At 59.0% G+C, this 21,987-nt stretch overlaps 2 protein-coding genes across 12 annotated transcripts in view; one reads left to right on the top strand and one right to left on the bottom strand.

Annotated features, from left to right (window-relative positions):
* Positions 1–4,084: 4,084 nt before the first annotated feature.
* Positions 4,085–14,978, bottom strand: CRELD2 (cysteine rich with EGF like domains 2). Of its 6 annotated transcripts, XM_055253942.2 has the most exons (11): positions 14,698–14,963; positions 14,304–14,386; positions 13,790–13,900; positions 13,383–13,474; positions 11,880–12,056; positions 11,157–11,303; positions 10,898–10,993; positions 8,667–8,750; positions 7,213–7,308; positions 6,113–6,253; positions 4,085–4,370 (listed from the first exon to the last, which is right to left on the bottom strand). In XM_055253942.2, exons 1-11 carry the CDS (start codon positions 14,824–14,826, stop codon positions 4,318–4,320), a joined length of 1,209 nt encoding a protein of 402 aa, XP_055109917.1. In that variant the 5' UTR covers positions 14,827–14,963; the 3' UTR covers positions 4,085–4,317. The 6 variants fall into 6 exon arrangements, with proteins under 6 accessions (XP_055109917.1, XP_055109919.1, XP_063478572.1 ...); XM_055253944.2 differs by lacking the exon at positions 11,157–11,303 and having other exon boundaries at positions 14,698–14,978; XM_063622502.1 differs by lacking the exon at positions 11,157–11,303 and having other exon boundaries at positions 14,316–14,386; positions 14,698–14,957.
* Positions 14,979–15,116: 138 nt separating this feature from the next.
* Positions 15,117–21,987, top strand: part of ALG12 (ALG12 alpha-1,6-mannosyltransferase) — a 30,311-nt gene continuing 23,440 nt past the window's right edge. For 3 of the 6 annotated variants that reach the window (XM_063622490.1, XM_055253941.2, XM_063622493.1), the window contains exons 1-3: positions 15,137–15,325; positions 20,656–20,895; positions 20,982–21,114. In XM_063622490.1, the coding sequence (XP_063478560.1) occupies positions 20,734–20,895; positions 20,982–21,114 (295 nt within the window). In that variant the 5' untranslated portion in view covers positions 15,137–15,325; positions 20,656–20,733. Of the gene's footprint in view, positions 15,326–20,655; positions 20,896–20,981; positions 21,115–21,987 lie in introns of all 6 variants that reach the window. The other 3 variants (XM_055253937.2, XM_063622491.1, XM_055253938.2) reach the window with 3 other exon arrangements.

Raw genomic sequence — 21,987 nt, forward strand, 5'->3', positions numbered from 1 at the left:
CTCGGCTCACTGCAGCCTCTGCCTCTCGAGTTCCAGCCATTCTCTTGCCTCAGCCTCCTGAGTTGGTGGGATTATAGGTGCCCGCTGCTGTGCCCGGCTAATTTTTGTATTTTTAGTAGAGACGGAGCTTTGCCATGTTCCTGGTCTCGAACTCCTGGCCTCAGGTGATCCACCTACCTTGGCCTCCCAAAATGCTGAGAATACAGTGGCGTGAGCCACCACGCCCGGCCAAGGATCTCCTTTTATTCCACCAATCTGACCACTGCAAAAGGCAGGTGGGTGGGTCCCAGAGGAGAGTGGACTGTTGCAAAAACAACCCAGCTAGATGTGGTGCCTTTGCTAGAGAAGGTTCCCCAGCCCCAGGTGTGCAGTGAGGCCACTGCTGGGTGCACATTCTTCTCCATCTCCTGTCTGGCAGGAAGATCAGTCACACTGCCTTGGAACTCAAAACAGGAAACACTCAGTTCCTCCCCAGGGCTATGGTAATGTTCCTGCCCTCTCTCACAATAATCCAGAGACTGGCACCAGTTGAATGAATGTCCCCAGGATGTCACACTGGTCCCCTCTATCGATGGCCCTGTGCTAATGAGACCAGATGAGCAAGACGTGGTGAGCACACTGGGCCCTCCTGAGTGAGAAAATCCCCTCCAAAGCAGAGAACAGATAAGTGGCTGCCTCTTGCAGCCCCCGCCATGACACATGGCACCTGGAAGGCTTCTGGGAGCTGGAACGGCATGTCCCACATCTGGGGACTCTGTTCCAACCCAGTACTGGGGGACACAGAAGGACAGCTCTGAACAGGTACAGACCAGGACCAGCTCCACCGCCATCCAAGCCCAGCTCCGGTGTCCCAGCTGCTACTTACGATCTGACCCTGCAGACCAAAGGCACGGGTGGTAAAGGGGGGGTTAAGGTCAAGTGCCCGTGGAAGACCCTCCCCAAACGCAGGTGCAGAGGACGGCCGTGCCATCCTCAGTGCGTGCCTGCGTCGAGGACTCCTGCTGTGGTTCTGGGCCCCTGCAGAGATGCACAGCCCGGCCATGGGATGCCCCATGGCTGTGTCTCTGCCTTGCCCGCTGGCACTGGCTCTTAGACCAGCCCTGTCATGAGGCTGAGCAGGCAATGGTCATCTTCAGGGGGATGTGGTACATCCAGGACAGCAGGACGAAGCACGCATAGGTGGTCCCGCCTGCGCGGACCCCACCCCGTGATTCGTGTTCCCAGAGCAGACCCACGTTCACACCACGGCCACCTCCCTGTCTAACACGCCTTGGCTGAGGTCCAGGCCGCTGTCTGGGGACTGCTGTGAGCATCTGTCTGCCTTGGTGGCAGCGGGAGCTGGCTCCTCCTCTGGTGGGGGCCGTCCTCTGTGGCAGGGTGTCCTGTGCCCTGGCAGGAGGACTCCTCACCAGGTCGTGACAACCCACAGCACCTCCAGAGGTGGTCCCCTGTCCCCTGGGGGACACGACAGCTGCCTGTTGAGAACCGCTGGCTCACAGAATGTCTCATCCTGCGGATCCCTCCCACTGTCTGTTGCATTCGACCAAGGGATGCATTTACACCAAAGCCGGGGTGGGCTTGACCAGGGGGCACTTCTAGAAGCTTCTAGCCTGGCAAGGAGTGCCCTGTGGGGATGGAAGCCATCTCCAGGACCTGCGTATGCGCCAAAGCAAGATGCCGGGGTCTGGGAACCAAAGTGGAGGCCCTCTCGGCCCTGCATACCCCAGTCCTGGCTCCCAGAGGGTAGGGCTCCCCCAGGGCTATGGCAGAGTCTCTGCCTGGGCCTAGAAGGACAGTGGAGATCCACAGTTCACCCCAACCTCCCTCTTCCAAGTTCCCCCTTTAGAAAGAGGCCCCGGCAGCGCCTAGGTGTGACGGGGCAGGTGCAGCGGGCAGACGCCGGCCGAGTCCGGGGAGCCAGGCCGAGCAGGGCGGTCCCACAGCGCCACCTGCCGGCCGCGCGCGTCCCGGTTCCCGGTCCAGGCCGGGCGGCTCCGAGGGGCGGTAGCTCGCGCGGCCTCGCAGTCCACCTGCTGGGCCCGGGCAGGGGTCGCCGTCCAAGGCAGGGTCCGCTGTGTCCGGCGGGGCGGGCGGGGGGCGGGGGGCGCCGCGTGGGGAGGGGCGGGCCAGAGCCCCCCCCAGGAGGCGCCGCTCCCGGTCCCAGCCCCAGCCCCAGCCCCGCAGGCGCCCCTCGAGCACCTGGGCAGGTGGACCCCAGCTCCGCGGTCCCAAGGACCCTGCCTGCGCCCTCGCCTCGGCCCTGCCGCGGGGTCCCGCGGGGCTCAACCGCCCTCACCAGCCCCCGCCCCCCATGTCCCGCGGGGACCCCTCCTGGCCTGGTCCCGATCCCCCACTGAGGACTCCCTAGCGTTCACTGGCGACAAAGTGGATTTGCGCGCCCGGGGTCCTGCTCCCAACGTCCGGAACCGCGGCCCCTGCCCTGTACACCTCCTGTCCTCGACGCCCCCGGCCCAGGAGGGTCGCCGTCTCCAGCGTGGACATGTGGGTCAGTAGTGCCAGGACGGTGCACCGTCTGGGAAGGGGGGGCCAGGGCAGGAGCAGGACAGAGATCCCGGCTGGAAGGTGGGGCGGGGGTCCCAGACCTGGCCGCGGTCCCACCTGATCAATGGCGGCTGCGCAGGGCTGAGCCGGGCAGGGACGCGCGGGACATGGGAGGCGCCTGTACCGCCGCTGTCCACGCACATGAGGGTGCACAAGGTGGCCCTGGGCCAGCCCCTGCCTGGCTCCTCCTCTCCCCTGGGGCGTCCTCCTCCCTGGCTGCGCCCTCTCTTCCTCCCCCAGGTACCCCCCAGGGACAGGGCCTGCCTTCTGGGCTTCCCGCTGGGGTCGCCTAGTTCCCACCCACCCGTGGGTGGCTCCACCCTCCCACGGGAGACTCAGGTGCTCGGCCCCCCAGGGACTCAGCTGGTGTTCCCCCACTTCTTTCCACGGCCATCCGTGTGGACTCTCCACCATGCTCTGATCCCACTTTCTGAGCCCCACGAGGGCCCACCCAGTCCCCGCCCCTCTGGCCTCTGCCCTTGGTCTGCACCATCAGGACCCCATCTCTAGGTAGTCCCATCAGCACATGAAGCAGAGACTGCCTGAGAGGTCTGAAGTGGACAAGAACAGCCCCCACCTCACCTAAGCTGAGCCTCCCTAGGGATTTGGGGCACCCTGGCCTAGGGTTAGAAGGAGAAAGGGAGAGGCAGTGAGGCTGCTGAGTGCAACTGACTCAGGAAGAGCCAGAGGCAAGATGCAGGGCCAGGCACCACTCAGCCTGCCCAAGTGGGCTGTGGCCGCCTCTGCCGGCCAGGGACCCACGGGGCAGAGTCCTACTGCAGGGGCTCTCCCAATGCCCAGGTAAGCGTGACCACCTGGGGCCCAGTGAGCACAAGTGCACTGAGGTGGGGTTCGTGGGTACAGAACAGTGTGGACACGGGGGTCAGTAGTGCCAGGATGGTGCACGGCCTGGGAAGGGAGGGCCGGGGCAGGAGCAGGACAGCCACCTACCACTGGGGGACATCGGCAGGGTCGGGGGGGAGGCGACAGGAGGGGCGGCGTGACTGAGGAGTGGGTGGTGGGGACCAGGCCAAGTGGGATTGGGGACTATGAAGAGCCCAGGGAGGAGGCCGTGGCCCCCCAGAACAGAGCTCCCGGAGCCTGCAGCCTCTCACCCACAGCCAGCTTTCTTCTTGGAGTGTCTTCATTCCCAGGTGAGGAACGGGCAGGCCCTGGGGTTTGTGAGTGGCTGTTTTCTCCAGCGAAGCCCCCAAAGATGCTTTTCCCCTGCCTGAGGGTCCCTGCTTGTACATCCTTTGAATCACTGAAGAGGGGCCCATAGGTTGGACCCCTGAAACCCACCTGGTCACGTCTTCAGGTTCTCGCCCAAGGCAGCGCCCTCCCCTCCTCCCCCAAGCGGCACGTGAGCCCTGTTCAGAGACAGCAGAGCCACCAGCCCAGGACTGGACCTGCTGCCTCTGCGGACGTCGGCAGCCCTGGTCACCTCCCGGCTCTGGCAGGACAGGTGCAAACTCAGTGGTAAAGGTCCATCCTGATTAATGAGACAAACCCACACCCGTTCTCCTCCTGATTACCTTCAATGGTCAATTTTATTACAAAGAACTGTATCAAAATATACAAGTCTGTTTAAGAACAACCAAGAAATGCAGCTGTTTAAGGGACAAATGAGAATCAACCGATAGAGAGCAGGCAGCTTCTCCCCGCCGCGGCTGTCCGCTGCAGGGGGCGGCATCCTCGGGGCCACTTTTTCCACAGGATGTCCTTCTGAATAATTTAAAGGGCAAGTCTGGCACATTACAGGTCTTCGCGGGAGGGCAGCTGTGTCGGACTTTCTCTTTCTGTGGCTTCTGTCAGAAAACAAGCATAGGTCGTCAAAGCTGGGCACAAAGGGCCCTGGGGACAAGGCCTTTCCTGGGACAGCAGCGGCATGTGCAGGGCCTGCCCGTCCAGTACCAGCTCAAGGCCCCAGACGCAGCCATCCAAGGGCAGCTCAGAGACCCCTGTTTCCACCAAAGCAGATGAGAGATGAGACAGACGGCATTTCAGAGCCGCCACACTGCTGTGGGTGTGGAGGATGTGGAGTTGGGAGCGGCAAGGGGTTCCTTGCAGCCTGGCAGAATGGGAGCCTGAGCAATGGTGGTGGGGGGAGGAGAAAGAGGGGACCGAGGGTGGTGCGAGAAGGGAGGGGCAAGAGGGGACTGAGGGTGGGGGAGGGAGGGGCAAGAGGGGACTGAGGGTGGGGGGGAGGGAGGGACAAGAGGCAGGGCCAGCCTAGGGCAGAGGGGACCGAGGGGGTAGCGGGCAGCCTTGTCTTCTGGCCTGTCCATCTCTGCTGACCTCTCAGTTCTGTCTTGCTGTTGCTGTTTACTACGATGCTTCTAGATGTGGAATTGCTTTTATCTGTCCTGCTCAGGAAATAGCTTCTGGAATCTGAATCGTGCCTTGTTCATTCTTAAAAACCCTTAGCCAGTAGCTCCTTGAACACTGCTTCTTTCCCACTCTCTATATTCTAGACTTCTGTGAGGACTGTCATGGGCAGATCTATGTCCCCCAAAACACGCTGAAGTCTTTACTCCCAGTACTTGTGATTGTGACCTTGTTTGGAAATAGGGTCTTTACCAATGGCCAAGTTAACACAAGGCATTAGTGACTGGTGTCCTTACAAAGAGGGGAGGTTTGGACAGAGACAGACACCCGCATGGAGACCACGTGAAGACACGGGGAGCAGGCGGCGTCCCCAGGCGAGGACAGAGGCCCGGAACAGACGCCCGCCCAGCTTCCCAAGGAAGCAGGCTGCTTGCATCTAGGCCTCTGACTTCTGGCTCCTGTGAGAGGCACATTTCTGTTGCTGGAGCCCCAAGTTCCCGGTTCTTTTTTTTTTGATACGGAGTCTCGCTGTGTCGCCCAGGCTGGAGTGCAGTGGCGCAATCTCGACTCACTGCAACCTCCGCCTCCCGGGTTCACGCCATTCTCCTGCCTCAGCCTCTCCGAGTAGCTGGGACTACAGGCGCCCGCCACCACGCCCGGCTAATTTTTTGTATTTTTAGTAGAGACGGGGTTTCACTGTGGTCTCGATCTCTTGACCTCGTGATCCGCCCGCCTTGGCCTCCCAAAGTGCTGGGATTACAAGCGTGAGCCACCGCGCCCGGCCTCAAGTTCCCGGTTCTTGGTAAGGCAGCCCCAGGAAACAGGTATGGGGGACCTGCTTGCCCTCCACCACTTCCTGCCTGTCCCTGTCTCTGTGGCACCCTGGGCAGCTTCCCCAGAAGACTTTTCCAGCTCCTTAGCTGCCTCTTCTCCTGCATCTGCTCCTCTGCTCATCGCCCGCTGAGGTCTGAGCTTCAGAGACTTCCTCTTTCATCGCCTTAAGTTCCGTTTGAGCTGTGAACCTGGGGCTTCGTCCTCAGGAAGCCGGTACCTCTCTGCGCAAGTGTGCCCACACAGAGGTGTAATGCACCTGTCTTCCGGGAATCCCCCTCACCATCCCAAGGCCACTGTCTGTGTGGATTTCAGACCAAGCAGCCAGTCTATGTGCAAGCCCCGCCGCGCAGGGGAGGGCAGGCTGTGTGGAGGGAGCCGTGCCACTCACCAGCCTCTGCCGGCGGCACACAGGCATCTTCCGTTTCTTCGAAGCCGTCAGGACACACGCAGACGTAGCTCCCTGGAGTATTGTAGCAGTTTTCGTTTTTCCTCACACAGGCTTTTTCTGCTAGTGAGCACTCATCAACATCTAAAATTAAAAGACTCCGTTTTAATAATTATTTCGCCTAGCAGATGCGCAGCAGATTATGACATTCATTCATTCAGATTCATTCACATAAAGAAAGCACAACGATGACAAACGTCACGTTACAGAAAGGAGCAAAGGTCAGGAAAGGCTTCAAGAGGGCAGAATTTCACGTCTCAAAGTTGGGCCCTCCACTAGTAGAAAATACAGAGAAGAGACCTCCAGGTGAGGCCTGAAAGCCGGCATGCGCCCAGGAAGCCCACTTTCTTTTCCTTTTTTTTTTTTTTGAGACAGAGTCTCGCTCTGTTGCCCAGACTGGAGTGCAGTGCCGTGATCTTGGCTCACTGCAAGCTCTGCCTCCCGGGTTCACGCCATCCTCCTGCCTCAGCCTCCCGAGTAGCTGGGACTACAGGCGTCCGCCACCATGCCTGGCTAATTTTTTGTATTTTTAGTAAAGATGGGGTTTCACCGTGTTAGGCAGGATGGTCTCGATCTCCTGACCTCGTGATCCGCCCGCCTCAGCCTCCCAGAGTGCTGGATTACAGGCGTGAGCCACCGCGCCTGCCCAGGAAACCCACTTTCTCCACCGGGTTCCAGCCACGCCCAGGCTCACCCAGGCAGCCCACAACCATGGCAGGCCTGGCCTTGAGCCTCGGGGCAGGTGCCACCCAGGAGCTGGAGGGAGAGCGGAGGCGGTGGACCTGGGGAACGAGGCCACCGGCGAGAGGCTGGTGCAGCAGCGCCATCCACACCGGGGTCGGCCATGCAGAGCCCGTCCCCAACCCCCACTGCTTCTGCGTCTCATGTGGACCTCAGGGCGAGTGCGCAGTGACCCTAGGGGAGCCGCGTCTGCAGGACGGGTCTCAGCTGCTTCCCATCCCTGGCAGTACCTGCTGGGGCCATTCACATCATGGTCCCTTGGGAAGGGTCCACCTGCATCCAGCACAGACCCCGTCACTGACCTGCACACTGTCCGTGCTCCCTCGCGTAGCCAGGGATACACTCCTTACAGTTTCCTGGGCCTTCCCCTGTGCAGCCCACACAGCTGGAGTCACACTCTGCAACAGGGAGCCAGCGTCAGACCCCGACACGCTCAAGGCACCAGTGCCAGCGGGATTTGGGTTTTCTCCTCATTCATCACTAAGCGGCTTCATAACGATCTGTCTCTGTCTCCTGGCAAAAGCACACACTTGCGTCCTGCTGTGCGGCAGGTGCTCCCAGAGAGCCATGGTGCAGACTCCCTGGCTTGGAACTCTTTGGGGTAAACTGGGTGCTACAGAGATTCTAGAAACAAACCCACCTCCAGCTCGGTGACCACTGGTTTGCCAGCCTGCCAGGAGCTTCCTAAGAATAACTAGAGCCTCTCGCACGGCTTCCAGTATAGTGGCTCACTGAGGGACCCACTGTCTGCACTCCCAACAGTGAAAACTGCCTGGGGCTGTCACAGACACAGGGCAGAGTCAGCCTCCTCCCTGCTGCTGGGACTGGGCATCAGCACAACTTTTCTGGGGCACTATGGCCCTAAAAGACACATTCCCTTGACTGAGCAATTTGGAAATTAATCCAAAGAAAATCATAAGGAATGTGAAAAGTTTTACCTTCAAGTGTTCACAGTTTATAACAGTTGAAAAATTGTTATGATGTAAATGTGCAGCAATAGACATTGTTGTAAAAGTATGAAATAACGGCATGCTCCAAAATCATTAGCGTGACAGAGAAACCACAGGACACAGAGACGTTCACAAAAAGCTGCTGGGTGGAAAACACCCGACAGGCGCTGTGGGAAATCACGCAGGGCACGTTGTGGGGTGCTGGGGGGGGCACGAGCAGTGGAGGCATGGGCAGTGGGGGCACGAGCAGTGGAGGGAGGCACGAGCAGTGGGGGCACGAGCAGTGGAGGGAGGCACGAGCAGTGGGGGCACGAGCAGTGGGGGAACGAGCAGTGGAGGCACGAGCAGTGGAGGGAGGCACGAGCAGTGGGAGCACAGGCAGTGGAGGCACGAGCAGTGGAGGCACGAGCAGTGGGGGCGCGGGCAATGGAGGGAGGCACGAGCAGTGGAGGGAGGCACGAGCAGTGGGGGCACGAGCAGTGGGGGTATGAGCAGTGGGGGCATGAGCAGTGGAGGGAGGCACGAGCAGTGGGGGCACGAGCAGTGGGGGCACGAGCAGTGGGGGAACGAGCAGTGGAGGCACGAGCAGGGTGCGCTCTCCAGGGAATTCGTGGGTTTTTAATTGTTTTCATCTTACTTGAATTTTCTAATTTTCCTGCAGCAAATACCTATGACTTATTTTGCCACACTAAGTGTCCTCAGAGCAGGCAGGATGTGTAGAAGTGATGCTAAGAAGTCATAAATGAATGTTTACAAAGGCAGCAATGAAACTCAGCAGGGCCCCCAGACCCGCCCGCCTGGCCCACCTTCGCACGTGTAGGAGCCGTTGGCGTTCTTACAGAACTGCACGGCGCTGCAGGGAGGCGTCTCGGCCGCACACTCGTCCACATCTGGAACAGAGCAGCACAGCTGTGAGCGGCCCAGGACAGCCTGGCCAGGGAGCAGGGGAGGACTGATCATGGCCTGACACAGCCCATGGCCAGGGCCGGCTGGGGAAGGGCAGGGAGGAGGGCAGCCCCTGAGGGGGAATCATCTCAAATGCCATCCTCGGAGGCCCCATGCGGCAGGGGAGGGGATGAGGTGATGGCCAGGCCCTGTCCTTAAGACACTCAGTGCCAACCGGGGCAGGGACCCTGTGAGGATGGCGACACATTGTGTGAGGGGGACAGTGAGCGCCCCCGCACCTCACGCCCCCCCCCCCCCCGGCACCTCACGCCCCCCCCAACTCACGCCCCTCACACCTCAAGCCCCCACCTCACGCCCCCTTGCACCTCACGCCCCCCGCACCTCACGCCCCCCACACCTCCATGTCCCTCCCCCTTTCCCCCCAGAGCTGTGGAACCTGCCAGGGGCTAAGCCCCAAATTTGCCTGAGGCCAAGAAGCTGCTGAAGGGTGAACCCAAAAGCCAGGCCCACGGAGGGAGGGGGCAGCGCAGCCTCTGTCTGCCCACTTGGCACCTGGACTGCGGGAAAGCCATAGCTAGTCCCAGACCCTCCCCGCGGAGTCAGAGCCTTCGGCTTCTCCAGAGCTCAGAGGCGCTGCAGGGCTGGCTTTGTAAACGCTGTGCCCACAGCCAGGCTGGCGGGAAGAGATGCAGCAGAAGCAGGTGGTGCCCACCATTCGGGGGACAGGGCAGGGCAAGCACAGCACAAGGCTGGGGATGTCCAGCCTTGGCACCGCCCAGAACCTGGAGGCCTGTGTTGGGAGGTGACGCCCCCCTCCCGGCTGAGCACTGCCAGGCACGGAGCTGGCTTGCCACACTGGTGTGAGCGGGGGGCTGCACTCCTCGGACAGCAGGAGCTCGTGGGCAGCCCCCTACCACCCTGAGCTTGCCGTCTGCGGGGAGAAGGCAGTTTCCGTCACACATGCCAGCAGCACGGCCCTGCCCACCTGCTCCGGGAACTGGCTGCGCCGCTGTGCCCTGCCCCTGCCCACATCCCCCGGGACCCACCAGCCTCTGCCACCATGTGTGCAGCCAGGATCACCCTGATACGCCCCATCCGTGTGTCTTCTGAAACCCGCACAGGACGCGTACAGCCAGGACCACCCTGATACTCCCCATCTGTGTGTCTTCTGAAACCCGCACAAGGGGATACAGCTGGCCCCCTGCCGGCGGCCTCCCTCCCAGGAACACACTCGGGTGAGTTCTCAGGCACCGTCAGCCGACTCGGGGCAGCTGGCACCACAGACCCACAGCCCCAGGTCCATCCAACAGCAAGGACACTGTGGCCCCGATGCCTGCCCAGTCCAGAAGGTACGAAGAAAGCCCCAGGGTCCTTCCTGACCCGTGCATGGTGGGATCACAGGTGTGGGAGCCTAGGGGTCCACTCAATGGTCCCCTTCCCATGACCCAGAATCAGCAGAGATGGGGAGGGCCGTGAACCAGGAGCAGCTGGTGGGACGGGGACGCATAGGCTGGGCAGAAGTGGACCTTGGGGAGCCCCCACCCCCGTACCCCTCTTCACCCACCCAGGCGCCCTCCTCACCCCCGGACCCCTCCTCACCCAGGCAGGCACCCTCCTCACCCCCAGGCCGCTCCTCACCCACCCGGGCGCCCTCCTCACCCCCGGACCCCTCCTCACCCAGGCAGGCGTCCTCCTCCACCCCCGTACCCCTCCTCACCCAGGCAGGCACCCTCCTCACCCCCGGACCCCTCCTCACCCAGGCAGGCGCCCTCCTCCACCCCAGGCCGCTCCTCACTCACCCAGGCGCCCCCCTCCACCCCCGGACCCCTCCTCACCCAGGCAGGCGCCCTCCTCCACCCCAGGCCACTCCTCACCCACCCAGGCACCCTCCTCCACCCCCGGACCCCTCCTCCACCCCCGTACCCCTCCTCACCCACTCAGGCACCCTCCACACCCCCGTACCCCTCCTCACCCACTCAGGCACCCTCCACACCCCCGTACCCCTCCTCACCCACCCAGGCGCCCTCCTCCACCCCTGGGCCGCTCCTCACCCACACAGGCGCCCTCCTCCACCCCTGGGCCGCTCCTCACCCACACAGGCGCCCTCCTCCACCCCTGGGCCGCTCCTCACCCACACAGGCGCCCTCGTCCAGCACCCAGCCCACTTCGCACTCGCCGCAGTCTCTGTTGGTCAGGCCCGAGCATGTCTTGCAGGACTCGTCACAGGCTGGAAGGCAAAGGCGGGCCTGGGTACGAACCCCACTCTCAGGTACCAGCTTGGGGACAAGGCTCATTTTAAAGTGAGGAATTTAAGAGGGAAAAGCAACAGGGGGTTTTCAGTGCCCACGAATATACTCAGCAAACCAGGACTCCAAGGAATTTTTAATAACCTGGAGAGAAGGCAGCTATCTGTAATCTGGAGCTGTAGCCTGGCTGGGTGTGCGTGTTCCGGCCACGGATCCACGCGTGGCCCATGCCACGCCAACATCCGAAAGACAGACAGCAAGGGGGGTAAGAATCGGAGAAGCCAGTCCTGACTGGCGAGGGGTGTAAGAATCAGAGAGGATGGTCCTGACCGGCGAGGGGTGTAAGAATCGGAGAGGCCGGTCCTGACTAGCGATCCACAGGTCCGTCTGCCCAGAATAGCCTAGGGGCTGCCATCCAACCACACACTCACGTCCGAGACACCCAGAGTTTTCCTATATATCAGTGACAACCAGGGAGAAAACGTCCTTTGGAAAGATGCCACTCATAACGGCCTGCAGGGATTTGACAGATGCTGCTCTCTGGGCTGGTGGGTGGCCCACACGGCACCTCCAGGACCTGTGCACTGTGTAGCCCATCACAACGCAAGGTCGGGGCGGACTTTGGACTAGAGAGAAAGGTGAGTAGCTTCTCCCTTCTGAGGGCTGTTACGGGACAGGAAGTGCCCCTAACAACCTCTGCCTCTATCCTTTGACGTTTTCATTCATCCTTCTGGGCCCCCGAAGCTTCCCTGGACATCTGGGGTTAAAAGGTCAACAGGCTCCTGTTCCCATCTAGGCAGGCAGCTCCAGCAAGGGGCTCTTGTCATCCCACCTCAACCCCGGGGCCAGCCCAGGCGTAGCAGGTACCTGTGCAGATGCTGTGGGTCTCGTTCCGGAGAGAGCTGAAGTAGCCGTCCATGCAGTCGGTGCACAGCGGGCCCTGGTACCCCACGTGGCACTGGCAGGACCCGTCGCCCTGTCTGCTCCCATCTCCGCTGCAGTGGCCATTCCCGCTGCAGGGCCTCTGGGATCCGCCCTGGCATGCTTTGGGGGACACAAAACCATGCTCAGAGCACACCTGGTGGTGACCAGTGGGGTGTCCTTACACAGAGAGAACGTACGGCACCCAAACCCTGTACGATTCTGAGGACGTACATGAGCCTGCAGGCTTGGAGTGGGTGTTTGGGGAAACTGATTTCCTGGGGTCTGCAGGGCTGGCGGTGGATCGCCTGAGTGGAGCAAGCCACAGGCTCCTGGACTTCACTACGGCCACGTGCTGCATGATGACGTTTAGGTCAACAAGGGACCCTGCGTAGCACAGCTGTCCCCTAAGATGATAATAAAGCTGAGCGGCTCTTATTGCCTAGTGACATCACAATACGCCTCATTACCTGTTCTATGTTTAGATGTGTTCAGGTGACACATTCTTACCACGTGCCAAATGGCCCATAGTACTCAGGACCCTCACGAGCCGTGCAGGTGTGCGACTTGGGAGCAGCAGGCCCTGCCAGGCAGCCTAGGTGCAGAGCGGCTGCACCATCTAGGCGTGTGGAGTGTGCTCTGTGATGTTTGCACCATGACAAAGTTGCCTAATGACGCATTTCTCAGAACACGCCTGGTCGTTACACATGACTGCACTTTGTGTGGCTTTGGGCAGCCTCAGCTGAAACATGGTGACAGGGACACTGACGCCTCAGGCGCGGGGACTGCAGGGAGAGTGGGAACATCAGCTGCGGGCCTCCAGTGCATGCCAGGGACAGCAGCAGGGGCTGGCAGAAGGCTGATGGTGGGCGGGTGGGGGGTCTGAACCTGAAACTTCTGCTACCTGATCCTGCTTGACCACGCGATTGGCTTTTATAAACAGTAAACCATGACTTCAGTTTCAATGCACACTTCTTCACAGAAGAGCCCTGTCCCGCGGCACCCACTGGGGCTCAAGGCCATGCGCCCAGCCTGATAGACACCCAGTGCCCTGGGCTCTCTGCAATGGCAGCCACAGAAGCCGTGGTGTGGTCACCTCTGTGCACACAGGGAGAAGCACCTGGACAGGTCCAGTCAGGACAGACTCTCAGGTGAGTGGACTCAGCTGTGAACAACCTGAGTCTGTGAACCCCTGAATTAACAGCACAGCTGGGATGACATACTCAGAGTTTTACGCTAAAGCGTGAGGTTAGTGGTGAGGCTGCAGCTGGAGGGTGCGAAGTGCTCCAAGCTGTGCTGGGGATGGGGAAGGCAGCCATCTGGCAGGGTCCCAGACCCTACAGAAAGCTGATGCACTCCAGGTCCCCTCTGTGCTTTTACCTCCCAAGAATCATGGGAAGAAGAGGGGAAGTGACGTAGGACATGGGATTTCCCTAAGAAGAAACGCACCGAGACAGTCGGGACCGTAGGTTCCTGGAGAGCAGCACACTTTCAGTGTCTTCACACAAAACCACTCGAATAAGTCAGGATATTCGCTCTTCCTGAGGATGGAGGAAAACATTCACTGAATCCCACCAGACACGGTTCTCTAAAACAAACATGCAGCTGAATGTAACATATGCTCTAGAGTATCGTAAGATCCAGGAAACAAGAGTCTAGGTGTGGACAGAATCTTCTCGTTAATTTCCTGGTTTTGATGGCTGACTCTGGTGATAAAAAACGGTAATGCAGGGGTAAGGTGGGTGTGAGGCAGGTGGGAGCTCCGTACTGTTCCTGTACCTTTCCAAGTCTGAGGTTATTTCAAATTCTAAGTTGGAAAATAGAAAGTATCTTCTAAGAGGTTTTAAGGCACTCACAGCTGCAGCCACCAGGCCTCCAGGTGCTCCTCCTGCGCCTCTAGCATCTGGTTGCATTCGAAGTCGCTGCTGTCACACAGCCCTTCCAGGATCTCCAGCAGGCGAATCTCGCTGAAACACAGGCCCCCACGGGCCCACCGTCAGCGCCTCCAAGGCAGTGAAGAAAAATCCGAACCAATGCCGCCAACCTGGGTGCAGGGGCCGGGGGGCCAGGACTCCAGGCACAGAGAGTAAGGGGACCCCACTGTCAGGGGAAGCCAGGAGAGGTTCGCACAAGTGGGGCTGGTGTTTCAGTTTACATTTTGAAAAGCCACTGTCTGTTGAGGGGGTAGGGACCAGAACAGAAGCTGGAAGGCCAGAGAGGAGCCAGCCATTAGTCCTCAGGCAGAAGCCGAGGCGACTCAGACGGGTGACAGGTGCCTCGGGGGCTGTTCTGTCTCCCTGTCATTAACACAGCCACCAAAGGCAGGACACGGCCAGGCCAAGACCCACAGGGGTGCTCCAGAGCACCCACCTGGACTCGTACTTGGACAGCGTCTTTTCCTCCCAAGCCGTGTTCCCGCCGCCAAAGTTCTTCTTTGCGGTGTCCACCATCCCCTGTGAGGAGACAGTGCCCACAGTGCTTGGTACCACCTGACCCCGGGCCCAGGGTGGGGGCGATCCCAGGTCGAGGGTGAGGGGACTCCAGGCCCACGGTGGGGTCGACCCTGGTTCCACGGTGGGGGTGGATCCGGGTCAAGGGTGAGAGGGACTCCAGGACCACGGTGGAGCGACTCTGGATTGACGGTGAGGGGGACCCTGGGCCCACGGTGGGGGCGACCCCGGATCCAGGGTGAGGGGGGACCCCGGATCCAGGGTGAGGGGGAACCCGGGCCCACGGTGGACTACCTCGCCCGGCCCCTTCCCACCTGGTTAAACTTGTCCACCAGCCCCCGGCAACGGTGGCAGGGCGTCGGCTTCTTGGCGGCCTCCGGCGCGGGCGGCAGCAGCAGCAGAAGCGGCAGGAGCCCCAGCGCGGCCCGGCGCGGCAGGCGCATGGCGGGTAGCGCTGCGTGAAGACGCAGCCGGAGCTCCAAGTCCTGCGGCCGCGCTGCTCCGGCCTCCGGGCCGCCCACCCGCTCCGAGCCGCGCCGGCCGGTCCCCCAGGCTACTTGACGGCGCCGGCGAGGCCCCGCCCCACCCGCCAGCCCCGCGCCGCTATTGGTCGATGGGACCCGCCCCGGCCTGATGTGGCCCAATCCGAGCTCGCCACGAGAGGCGACCAATGGGAAGGCCCCGGATCAGCGTCCGCCCGGAGGCAAGGGGCGGGGCGTGCAGGTCCGACCCCGCCTCCCGCGCCCCGCCCCTCGCGCGCAGCCCGCGGCGGCCATCTTTACTCAGGGCATAGAGGGTCTCTGCGGCCCCAGCGGCCGGGGCTGCGGTAGCCGCTTTAGATTCGGGCAAGGATTTCGCTCTGTTCTGTTTCCGCCGTCCCGCTTCCTGGCGAGGCCGGCCCAGGCAGCCGCGCTCCGAAGGACGCCGCCGGGAGCTGCGGAGGTCAGTGAGTGCTGCCGCGACCGGGGCCTTCAGGCGGGCGCGCGGCGAGACCAGGGAGGAGGCGGGCGAGGGCGCGACCCGAGCTGGCGCTGGCGCCGGATTCCTGAGGCGTCACCGCGCATGTCCACGCGTCACAGCCCCGTGCTTCTTACCTGGGGCTGCACCTCTCACTTGGGGCCGGGCTTCTTAACTGGGGTGGACCTGTCACCTGGGGGCTGGACCTCTCACCCGGGGCTGGACCTCTCACCCGGGGGCTGGACCTCTCACCCGGGGGCTGGACCTCTCACCCGGGGCTGGACCTCTCACCCGGGGGCTGGACCTCTCACCCGGGGGCTGGACCTCTCACCCGGGGGCTGGACCTCTCACCCGGGGGCTGGACCTCTCACCCGGGGGCTGGACCTCTCACCCGGGGCTGGACCTCTCACCCGGAGGCTGGACCTCTCTCCCGGGGGCTGGACCTCTCTCCCGGGGGCTGGACCTCTCTCCCGGGGGCTGGACCTCTCACCCGGGGGCTGGACCTCTCACCCGAGGCTGGACCTCTCACCTGGGGCCGGGCTCCTCACCTGGGGCTGGATCTCCCACCTGGGGGATGGGTTTTTCACCTAGGGGCTGGACTTTCCAGCTGAGACTGGGGTCCACTCAGGGTCTCTGGGGGCTGGAGATCTGCATTTCTACAGGCGCTTGAGGTGATGAACACTCGCTCATGTTCAGGAACCCCGGGTTTAAATTAAGGGAAATAAAACGTGCAGCGTCTGGTTTTCAGAGAACTCCTGTCTGTGGAAGGAAGGAGTGCAGATAACACGGCTTTTTCTGGTCTTTGGTGGGCAGCAGGTGTGATTTGCATCGGATCATTTGTGTTTCCTGCTGACAGGCTAATGATTATTAGTAATAGTAACTTCTGGGCCAGGCGCGGTGGCTCATGCCTGTAATCCCAGCAATTTGGGAGGCTTAGGCGGCCGGATCATCTGAGGTTAGGAGTTCGAGACCAGCCTGGCCAACGTGGTGAAACCCCGTCTCTACTAAAAAAAATACAAAAATTAGCCGGGCGTGGTGGCACATGCCTGTAATCCCAGCTACTCGGGAGAATCGCTTGAAGCCGGGAGTGGACTTTGCAGTGAGCTGAGATCATGACACTGCACTCCAGCCTTGGCGACAAGAGTGAAACTCCGTCTCAATTTAAAAAATAAAAAATTAGTAACATCTGATTTGACCAGTTTCTCTTTACTTTTTTTTTTTTTTTTTTTTTTTGAGACGGAGTCTCACTCTGTCTCCCAGGCTGGAGTGCAGTGGCATGATCTCAGCTCACTGCAACCTCCACCTCCCAGGTTCCAGTGATTCTCCTGCCTCAGTCTCCTAAGTTGGGATTACAGGCACCCACCACGAGGCCCGGCTAATTTTTGTATTTTTAGTAGAGACAGGATTTCACCATGTTGGCCAGGCTGGTCTCGAACTCCTGACCTCAAGCGATCTGCCTGCCTCAGCCTCCCAAAGTGCTAGGGTTACAGGTATGAGCCACCATGCCTAGCCTGATTTGATCAATTTCGGTAGAGGCCTTAAAATCTGAATTGATGGGGACGAGAGGGCCTTTGCAGGTCATTCCCTAATCTGAGATGCCATTGTTCTGTAAACCACCGTTTTAAAGTGTCATGGCCTGGGCCCGTTTTAACCTATGAGTGCTCCCGAGGCACGCGTCACTTAGATTAGCCACAGCTGCTGCCCAGCTGCCCAGCAGAGTGGGCTAGTGCAGAACAGCGTCCATTCACCCTCGCCCGGTTGGGGGTTCGTCGTGGTTTTCGTGCTTGCTGGTGTCGACTTGGTCTTCCTGTGCTCCTGGCAGAGAATCCAGACTCACCCCTGGTCTTCTTATGCCTTCGGAAGTGAGCTGTGCTGGTCATCAGCAGAAGGCACACCTTGTTGGGTCCGAGGAGGTGCTGGGGGCCTGCCAGGAGTGTCAGAGTCAGCACATAATGTTTTCACCCCACAGCTGAGCTCTTCCTTGCTGGGGAAATCCCCTGGGTGGAGAGGTGTGGAGTGGGGTTAGGGGGGACTGCCCGTGTCAGGGGTTCCTGCCAAGCAGCACTTGCTGTGTGCACCTCCCACATCTTGGCAGGTAGATGCTCCCCATTCCATTTTATTTTTTTATTTTTGTAGAAATGGGGTCTCATGATGTAGCCCAAGTTGGTCTTGAACTCCGGGCCTCAAGCAATCCCCCCTGTGTCAGCTTCCTCAGTAGCTGGGATTATTTTTGTGGAGATGGGGTCTGGCTCTGTAGCCCAGGTTGGTCTTGAACTCCTGGCCTCTGCTTCCTGAGTAGCTGGAATTACAGGCGTGAGCCAACACATCCGGCTTGCTTCCTATTTTTTTTTTTTTGAGGTGGAGTCTGGCTGGAGTATAGTGGTGCAATCTTGGCTTGCTGCAACCTCTGCCTCCCGAGTTCAAGCAATTCTCCTGCCTCAGTCTTCCAAGTAGCTGGGATTATAGGCGCACACCACCATGCCCAGCTAATTTTTGTATTTTTAGTAGAGATGGGGTTTCACCATGCTGGCTAGGCTGGTCTTGAACTCCTGACCTTGTGATCCACCCACCTCAGCCTCCCAAAGTGCTGGGATTACAGGTGTGAGCCACCGCGCCTGGCCCGTTCTTTGAACTTATTTTTTCCTCTCATGATAGTGAGAGGAGCAGGAAGTCATGTGTGAGTGTTCTGTCATCCCCTCTAGAAATCAAAGCACGAACATATCTTTTGTTTGAGATGGAGTCTCACTCGATCGCCAGGCTGGAGTGCAGTGGCGCAATTTTTGTATTTTTAGTAGAGATGGGGTTTTACCATGCTGGCCAAGCTGGTCTCGATCTCTTGACCTCGTGATCCACCTGCCTTAGCCTCCCAAAGTGTTGGGATTACAGGCGTGAGCCACCATGCCTGGCCGTTGGAACATATTTTTATTTTATTTTATTTTATTTTATTTCTTTATTGTTGAGATGGAGTCTTGCTCTGTCGCCCAGGCAGGAGTGCAGTGGCGCGATCTCAGCTCACTGCAAGCTCCACCTCCCGGGTTCACGCCATTCTCCTGCCTCAGCCTCCCGAGTAGGTGGGACTACAGGCACACGCCACCAAGCCCAGCTAATTTTTTTGTATTTTTAGTAGAGATGGGGTTTTACCATGTTGGCCAAGCTGGTCTTGATCTCTTGACGTCGTGATCCACCCGCCTCAGCCTCCCAGAGTGCTGGGATTACAGGAATGAGCCACCACTCCCGGCCGCTGGAACATGTTTTTAATAAGCATGTGAGCTGATGTGATGGGATCCCCGTGTAGGAGTTTTTACCGACTTCTTCTTCAGCAGCCTTGTCGAGTGCCTACTGTGCAGCAGGCTTTACTGATTCAGCAGTGAGTCCACCAAGCAAGCCCTGCCAGCAGGATGAGTCCAGCAGGGGAGGTGGCAGAGAGGCAGCCTTCAGGCCACAGCGGCTGGCTTCTGTCCTTGGTGCTGAGGCTGCACTGGTGGGAAAAATCATCCAGCATCAAAAACCCCCCACAGTCAAAAAGCTTGTGTCTTAGCAAGTGGGAGACAGCTGAGTGGGCCCTCCCTCAGTTAGTGATTCCTAACCTAGTCCTTCAACCTTTCTCTTTGTTTGATACCAAGTTTATTTTTTTTAATTTTTTATTATTTATTTATTTATTTCTGAGACGGAGTCACGCTCTGTGGCCCAGACTGGATTTCAGTGGTGTGATCTCGGCTCACTTCGGCCTCTGCCTCCCGGGCTCAAGCGATTCTCCTGCCTCAACCTCCCGAGTAGCTGGGATTATAGGCGTGCACTACCACGCCCAGCTAATTTTTGTATTTTTAGTAGAGACAGGGTTTCACCATGTTGGCCAGGATGGTCTTGTGATCCACCCACCTCAGCCTCCCAAAGAGCTGGGATTACAGGAATGAGCCACCGCACCTGGCCCCAGGTTTTTATATTTGGCAAAGGAAAGAACTGCATACCATTTTAGTCGTAAAATTATTAAAGCTTTCTTTTTTCTTTCTCTCCACCCCCTGCCCACCATATCAAATAGGGTTCCTCTTCCTTCTAATCTACAGATTTTCCTTTAGTTGCCATCTTTGTAGACTTCTTAACTCTCCGTTTGATCAAAAGATAGTTTTGGCTGGGCATGGTGGCCCACGCCTGTAATCCCAATACTTCAGGAGGCCAAGGTAGGAAGATAGCTTGAAGCCAGGAATTCCATACCAGCCTGGGCTACAAAGCAAGACCCTGTCTTTACAAAAAATAAGAAAACTTAGCTGAGTGTGGTAACCCACACCTGTAGCTGCGGCTACTCAGGAGGCCCGGGCGAAAGGATCCCAGGAGTTTGAGGCTGCAGTGAGTCATGATTGTGCCACTGCACTCCAGCTTGGGTGACAGAGTAAGACGCTGTCTCTTAAAAAAAAATTTTTTTAAGTAGTTTTAATAAATGGTAAGCCGTGGGGTTCTCTCTCCCTTTGCTTCTTGCCCTTCTGGTTTGGATTGAATAAAATCAAACCTGTTTTAAAAGAATCCAGAAACGTGAAGAATTTGCCCCCTCCCCTCCCTCAGTCTCTCACGTGTAGCAGGTGGACATGTTGCTGGCCTCACAGGAAACTCCGTGCCACAGGCCCCTGAGGTTGTCCTGTTAGTGTTTGGGGGACCCATTGCCAGTCTCCCCAGGCTCACATGCAGGCTCATGGGCAGTGTGGTGCCACCTTTGGGAAAGCCGGCCATGGCTTCGCCCAGCCCCCAGGGTGGGGTTCGGCGCAGGCGTCCACAGCCCCATCCCACCATTCCTGGGAGCGGGGGCTTTGCTGGCCACTCGAGCCCTGTGTCCTGGCAGCTGTACTACGTTCAGCTTCTTGCCCTCCTGGGGCCCCTGTCTGCCACTCTCCAGCTTGGTGCCTCCCACCCAGCTAACCAGCACCCCTCAGCCTCCCATTCCGTCTTCTTCAGCCGGTTCCCTCGGGGCCGAGCCTTGGTTTTGCTGACTCTCCTGCCAGATTTAGACTGGGGGGCAGGGGCCATTTACCACCCTCCATCGCCCTCGTGGCCCAGGCCTGGTCAGACTCAGGGTTCTGCGACTGAGGTCCTTCTCCCCAGAAAAACATTCACGGAGCTGGAAGTGTCAGATCACTGGTTACAGTATGAAAGCTTCTCAAGTGTGATTTTTTCTCCGAACTTTCCATCTTGATGCGTTTTCAGATTTGTAGTAGTGCGACTAAGACAGTAGTTCAGAGAGTTCCTGCTAACCCTTTCCCCAGATCTCCCAAACGTGAGCGCAAGCATGACTTTCGAACCTCAGGAATCCGTTTCCACTTTTCCAGCATGCGTGGAGTGGCAGTGCTAACGGCTGGTGTCTCACACCGTTGGCCTGTGAAGGTACGTGAAGCTGAAAGACTGGAATGGCTGGAAAGGGGTCATCAGGCAGGCAGCACCTGCTGCTGGGGCTGCTGGTGGCCGTAGCCACTGTCCACCTGGTCACCTGTCCCTACACCAAAGTGGAGGAGAGTTTCAACCTGCAGGCCACACATGACCTGCTCTACCACTGGCAAGACCTGGAGCAGGTGAGGGGCTCCTGCCGTCTTCGGGGAAAACCTCCTGTTACCAGCTGGCAGGGCCCCAGTGCACTGACCTGCCCTTCTCCTCGCAGTACGACCACCTCGAGTTCCCCGGAGTCGTCCCCAGGACGTTCCTCGGGCCAGTGGTGATCGCGGTGTTCTCCAGCCCCGCGGTTTACGTGCTTTCGCTGTTAGAAATGTCCAAGTTTTATTCTCAGCTAATAGGTAAGGGGGTCTTCAACAAAGGAGGAGGGAGTGAGGGACTGTGGTGTCATCGGTGACCTCAGCGAGGCTGCGGTCCCTCCTGCCCAGGAACGCTGTCTGTTAGTCTTGCCCGCCCTCGATCACTGTGGCATGGCGGCTCAGAGCAGGCGCTCAGGTCAGGCCTGGGACATCCGAGCCAGCCCTTCTGTGCCTCCACACTCTTGACTGTGAAATTAGGGGTGAAGGCAGGTACAAGAGAAATGCCGCCTGCCTGTGAGGCAGCTCTCGCCACCTGAGCCTGCTGCTCCCGTCTCACCTGGCGAGCCCCCATGGGGTCAACAGCCTTTATTCCTGCAGAAGCAGCACCATTTGCCTCGGGGAACGTTACAAACAGAAACCTCACGTTCCCAGAGGCTGCCACTGCAGGGCCTGTGTGCAAATCCTGGGTCTTTCTCTGTGCCCACGTGAGAACTTTAAAAAAAAAAAAAAATTAGAACGTTTTGTACATATTGTTCTGAAAACCGATTTTTTTTTTTTTTTTTTTTTTTTGCGACAGGGCCTTGCTGTGTCACCTAGGCTGGCGCGCAGTGGTGCAATCATAGCTCACTACAGCTTTGAACTCCTGGGCTCAAGTGATTGTCCCACCTCAGCCTCCCACGGTGCTGGGATTATAGGCATGAGCCACCACGCCCAGTCACACAAGCTGAGTTTTTAAAGTCAGCAATCACCACTTTTTCATTTCAGTACACTTTTATTGCTTTTAATACCCAGACATGCTTCCAGCGAGTCAGTCCAGCTTGCGTGGAGAGCTTCAAGAAGCAGCACGTTCCTGGGGAAGGAGCAGTTCTGCTTCTTGAAGGGGCAGATTGGGAACGGAAACCCACCATGGCACGG

Source organism: Symphalangus syndactylus, chromosome 18, assembly GCF_028878055.3.
Source record: "Symphalangus syndactylus isolate Jambi chromosome 18, NHGRI_mSymSyn1-v2.1_pri, whole genome shotgun sequence".
NCBI classification, from domain to species: Eukaryota; Metazoa; Chordata; class Mammalia; order Primates; family Hylobatidae; genus Symphalangus; species Symphalangus syndactylus.

Bases quoted from the DNA above. Each gene is read 5' to 3' on its own strand.
- CRELD2 (XM_055253942.2), bottom strand. From the start codon at position 14,826: ATGCGCCTGCCGCGCCGGGCCGCGCTGGGGCTCCTGCCGCTTCTGCTG. The intron at 11,304-11,879 runs GTACCTGCTACG...ACCCCTCGCCAG, and splicing joins GACCCACAGCATCTGCACAG to TCAGGACTGGCTTCTCCGAT. The intron at 7,309-8,666 runs GTGGGCCAGGCG...TCCCTGTTGCAG, and splicing joins CGGCTCCTACACGTGCGAAG to AGTGTGACTCCAGCTGTGTG.